This window comes from Phaethon lepturus, unplaced genomic scaffold, assembly GCF_000687285.1.
Source record: "Phaethon lepturus isolate BGI_N335 unplaced genomic scaffold, ASM68728v1 scaffold21811, whole genome shotgun sequence".
Classification (NCBI taxonomy): domain Eukaryota; kingdom Metazoa; phylum Chordata; class Aves; order Phaethontiformes; family Phaethontidae; genus Phaethon; species Phaethon lepturus.
In genome coordinates, this window is record NW_010518720.1 from 422 (window position 1) to 5,920 (window position 5,499).

General features: G+C 39.6%; 1 protein-coding gene across 1 annotated transcript; it reads right to left on the bottom strand.

Moving 5' to 3' along the window:
• Positions 1–29: 29 nt before the first annotated feature.
• Positions 30–5,152, bottom strand: SNRPA1 (small nuclear ribonucleoprotein polypeptide A'; the record flags this gene model as incomplete). Its single annotated transcript, XM_010296829.1, has 8 exons — positions 30–94; positions 673–766; positions 1,200–1,275; positions 2,531–2,610; positions 3,149–3,251; positions 3,966–4,012; positions 4,391–4,469; positions 5,005–5,152. Coding segments are annotated over 8 exons (686 nt in total), but the record flags the coding sequence as incomplete, so codon positions are not given.
• Between the last annotated feature and the right edge of the window lie 347 nt (positions 5,153–5,499).

A 5,499-nucleotide genomic window follows, 5' to 3' on the forward strand; every position in this document is an offset into this window, starting at 1 on the left:
GGGGAGAGGAGGAGGAGGCGGCATAGACCCGGGGCTCAGGAGCCGTTGGGAACCACGTCTTCTTCCATTTCTTCTTCGGCGTCCTCCGATGGGCCTGAAAGGACAGGTCACGGTTTCAGGGCATGTTAGTTTTCACCCCTCTGAGGAGGGGCGGTAATAACATGAATTAAAAACCACTATAGAAAAAAAACAACCAATCTATGTAGCTGTAATAGACAGAAAAGAGGCAACATGGCCAGCCTGCAGTTAAGATTCATCCACGCAGAGACCTCTCAAAGATCACAGACATTCCTATACCGCAACCTGAGGCAGCAACGCTCAGAACAACAGAGTCCAGACATCCTTTGTAATTAATCTCATTTTTTTGATTAACTGTTTGGAGTTCAAATACAGCAAAGCACCTGAGGTTGATGTTTGGCACCTTGTTCTTGAGGGACTCCAGGTGTCTGTACTGCACTCCAGGCAGGTAATATGTCAATTAGAGTCTTAACAGATGCGATCCTCAATTACACTGACCACAAAGTTACACACATTTTAAACACTTTTTTTCAGCTCCCTAACTGTTTGGCCCTTCCACCATAACTCCCTACTGAGATCACATACAGCATCAGGAAGAGATGAAGAGAGATAGGTTCTGTTTGGGAAACAAAAATAGTAAGTGCATGGAGTGACCTGATTTTCGTTCTCTGCCAGGAATCTGACCAGCCTGTAGTAAGCCTTTCAGTCGCTCCACTTCAGCCAAAGTTGTGGCATTTGCTATAGCAGCCTAAAAAACAGACAAAAGAACACAATGTATCTTCACATACAGTATGTCAGTCTGTTTAGAACAAATGTTAAGAACAAGATTTTTTTCCGGTTAAGTGAAGCTAAGCCTCTATAGAAAGTCCTACAAAATTCCAGTTCTAGAAAATTCTACAAATGACAAAGCACAATCTTACTTCACCCCTTATTAAACAAGCTGCTCTATCCTGGGAGAGCTCTAAGCTCACACCAAAGTTTAATTTAAGTTCTCAAAAAACAGGTATATCATAATAGATGAAAAATTACACAAAAAGCACCTAAAACAAAGCTAGGACACCCTGTTCTGCTCATCTGAACAGAGTCAGGGGTCACCAGGAGAAAGGAAACATTTGTTCCGTTTGGCTCCATGACAGTTTTTCTCCTCCATTTTGCTACAGGTGCTGTCCTGACCTATTTACCTTGATTGCCTCAACGTCCCCTGGGGAGGGCCCAGCTTTCTTTTTGTCAGTTGGCAGACCAGCACCTGGATTGAAGCTTCAAAGGAAAAAACAAAGACCCATTAAACCCTTTGAAGAGTATGTGCTTCTCTGACTTCCAAACTAAGTTTGGAAGCATTTCATTCAATCAAGTGTAGTATCTTATCTTTGTTAACAAACTGATACAGAGATGAATTGCCTCCTTCAGAAACACCAGCAACTTGTCCTCGCTGTCCCACCCCCTCCCACCTTTTCATCTGCTCATAAAGAGAGGCAGACCTCAACTTTATAAATTAAGCAGTTAACAAAAGCTATTCGATTTGGATGTTGTTGAACACTCAGGTGGTCTGTCGCCGTTACAAAAGCAGGGTGGATAAAGAAAAAGTAAATGAAATGGGGTTTCCTGTTCTTCTGTGTCTAATATGGTATTACAGCAGCCTATATTAAAGCCTACACTAGACTGGATGTAATCTTAACACTCAAAAGAAAAAGGTTATCTGTTGCAGCTTTAAGGAGAAAAAAAGAAAAATCTGTAGTCTGTGAAAATGGCTGTAATCAGGAAGGAAAGTCCTGAAGTGCTGACCCAGCATCAGAGTGCTGCAACCTCTTTTGCAGATACAGAAAGATTTTCTTCGTATCTGTTTATTGAGCTACTTAGTTCAATCACCTACTTGTTCTATCATAGACCTGAACCCTTTTCCACTCATAAACTAGAGCTAGAGTCCACCTATTATAGTTTTAAATGCTAAATACGTTCAAGATATTTTTTTATTTAACTACGAATTTGGAAATGCTCTTGCCATATGTGGTATGAATTCTGATTTCCAAACAGGTTGATGAAAGAGTAAACAAAACACACAATGTACCACCACCTAAGAACTAAACTAAATAACCATAATTTGTAATAGCTTAACTGGAAGATTTTCATCTGCATTTATCCTCATAATTACAGCAGATTTTACAGTTTGTATTCCCTGGCAAAGCAAAAAAAATTAGTTACCAATCTTCTGGGGAAAAAAAAAACAAAACAAAATAAACAATGGCCACATCTCTGCAGTTACATAACAAGATAAAAAATAAAATCAAGGTTTCCCACTTGTTGACTTAAATAAATCCACCCTGACCAAGTATCTCTTTCAAAAATATTTCTGAGTTGTATTCACCACCATCCAAAAATCGAGATGCTTGGACAAGGCACTTCTGGCTACCTAAGCTTTTACGGCATCCTGCCAGTAGCTGGCAGCTGCCAGCACACAAAGAAAGTGGTGTTTCTGAAGGAGAATGCCAGTGTAAATTTGTTTTTTTCATCTTACGTTTTTGTTCTCCTGGCAATATCCTTTGCAAGCTGTGCACCCCGTTTGCCCTTGAACATTTTCTCTGCCTCCTGTCGCTCCTACAGCGATACCACACACACAAAGTTAATTTAAGAACATTGCATTTTGCAAAGCTTCTGTCCTTGCAAAGAAAGGCGCTTTGGCTCATCTTCATCAGTGAACACTGGTACGTGGAGACCAGATGTAAGAACAAGCACATAAACATTGCCCAAATGCTCAGACTCAAGACGTAGCAACCTAGAGCTCTTAAAAGCGAGAACTCTTTCCCACACTCATCTTCACTGAAAGCAGAGGGCTCTGTTGCGATTGCTCATTTCTTTCTCTAGAGGTCTGTCTTTCTACCAACACCAGAGGGCCAGAAAAGGATCAGACTAAACAAAGGTAGTAAAACTTAAATAAACATAATTAAACAGACTATATCCTTAACAGAATGAAACCATGAAAGAAAACAAAGAGCATGTTTTTTAGAGTCACTTATGGTATGTAGTTTCAATAAAATTTACAGCTACGGCAAAAAGCTTACTGTTACTGCTGAATTTTCAAGGGGAAAAAAAAAAGGTATTCATCTTGTGCTGAGTCAAAAGAAAGTAGACTTACTTTGAGTTTTACTTTTTGAAAATCCAGCACTCTGACCTGGGGAACTTTGTGGATTACATACAATCTGTAATGCTTCTTATTTGTTACAGGATTCCTTAAAATGCTACAAAGTAAATAAAGATTATAAAGAGGTTCTTAAGAGAAAATATTTTAGAACACACTGATATTGAAATACAGTAATATACTTGAAATGCATTCATGTACCTTCTGCTATAACAGACAACAAATAAGCCTAGTGACTGTGTTCTTTGATATTACAAAAACTATAGCAAACACTTGCACTTTATCTTATCAATTATGTAGATTTGACTGAAGAAGAACATAAAGAACAACCTCAAAATGTTAAAAAAAACCCCAAAACCCAAATACCTAAACCATCATATTTCTGACCTGGATACTGATCAACCAAAAAATCATGGGACAAACTGCTTTTCTTTTTTTTGTCCTTCACACTGAACGTAATGTTACTAAAAAGTCATTGTTTACATGTATTTTAAAGTATTTTGTAACAAAAGTTTAAACCTTTAGCTTTTAGATTTTTAAAGGTTAAGGTTACTTCAATGCTTGCATATCGGTTTATAGAGATATTACATCTTACTGGTCCAACAGTCTGCCAGTAATATAAAGCCTCACCCATTAGATACTAGGTATCTCTGAAGCATACTGGAAACATCGGTTTATCGATTCAGTTTTTAGGCAGAAAGAATCTGCCACAGCTCATAAAAAGAAGAGCATTCCAAATCAAAGCAAAGAGCCAGGCCAGCAGCAGAGTTCAAACAGTGGGGGAAGAGTAGCTTTTCTTTTCAAGATTACATACCTCAGGTAAGTCAATGATTTAATAGTTGATAACGGATCCAGCTCACCCTATGTAATGGGAACACAGTAAGAAATCGTAAGTCCATTTAGTGAGACTCAAACACTTGAAACCAAAGCTTCTGAACTCATACCTATTTTAGAGAACATTTAGAATTACTAATTGGTACTAATTAGAATGACTGCAATTAGTTTAACAGGAAACCCACTAAGAATTTGTGACTGCTGTTCCACTGCATACTGCAAATTACGCTCATTAAAATATGTACACCATTTACTACTACCAAAAGTGTATGATATTACTCTAAAGAAAAAGAAGCAACTATTACCAAAAGCATGTGACACTACTCTCAGGAAAAAGGTTAATTAGAAAGATGACAAACACAGAATTTAAGCTTTGTTTAGATTTATCCTGCATCGATAGCTTACCAATTCAGTAATGTTGTTGTTGGTAAGAACGAGCTCCGTCAGGCTGGGCAGAGCCTGTTCAAGGTTTTCACCAATCCGACTAAAGAAGAACAAAACCCACAGGTTTAACTTAGGGCAGAAATTAGCAACGGTGAAAAGACATGCAGAAATAATGGTAACAGAGAGGATCTCCCTGTAGAACAACCCCGTCTGACACTAACAGACATTTGGGTTAGCATCTCCTACAATACTTCTTCTAATAAAGCTAGCAATAGATACCAACCATCACTGTAAGAGCATTAGATACAATATGAGATTTATGTTCATTCACTTGCAGGTATCCCTGTTTTCTCATCTTTATGGGGATGGTTACTGAAATCCAACATTCTGGTCAAGTTCCAAACTCTGTATCTCATTGTCCTGTCTGAAAAATGAAAACTTACCTGGGACAGATTTTTGCAGTGAAATCAGGCAACTTGAGGAGGGCCTAAGCAGTACGCAGTACTGATCTTTTTTTTTCCATAAACCAAAAACTTCTACACCTACCCAGCACTGACAAATGCATGTACACTTCTCTCCCAAGAGCATTATTCCTCTGCCCCAGGGTCCCATCTGGCCAAAATACAACTGCTTACCAAATCCTATTGTTATTCATTAGAAGAGTTTTCAGCCTTCTCAGCAGAGGGAACCCATCCAGTTTACGGATCTCATTGTCAGAGAAATCAATTGCATCAAACTGGTCCAGAGTGGCACCCAAGTTCTCAATAACAGGGATTTTATAGCCTGGGGAGAGAATGCAAGACGGGAATTAGATGGGGCCCACAAAAGAGGAGAACAAAGCAAGAGGCAGTGCATAGGGGGCATAGCTGGATGGACTGAGGATGCAGATAGTCTCAGCCAAAACACCACTGGAACAATTCTCCACACCACACAGAGACCAAACTCTCCCCCTCAAAGCCAACAGACCCCACAACCTTTTCAAAGCACCACTCTTCCTCTCCCTCAGCAAGCACCCCCAATCCCTCCCTATACAAGTTCCCTCAGTCCAAACCCATCCTTCTGGCCCTCGTGTGTCCCACTTCCACCACTGTAGGTTCTTCCGACACCTCCCCCCAGACTTCCCTTCCATT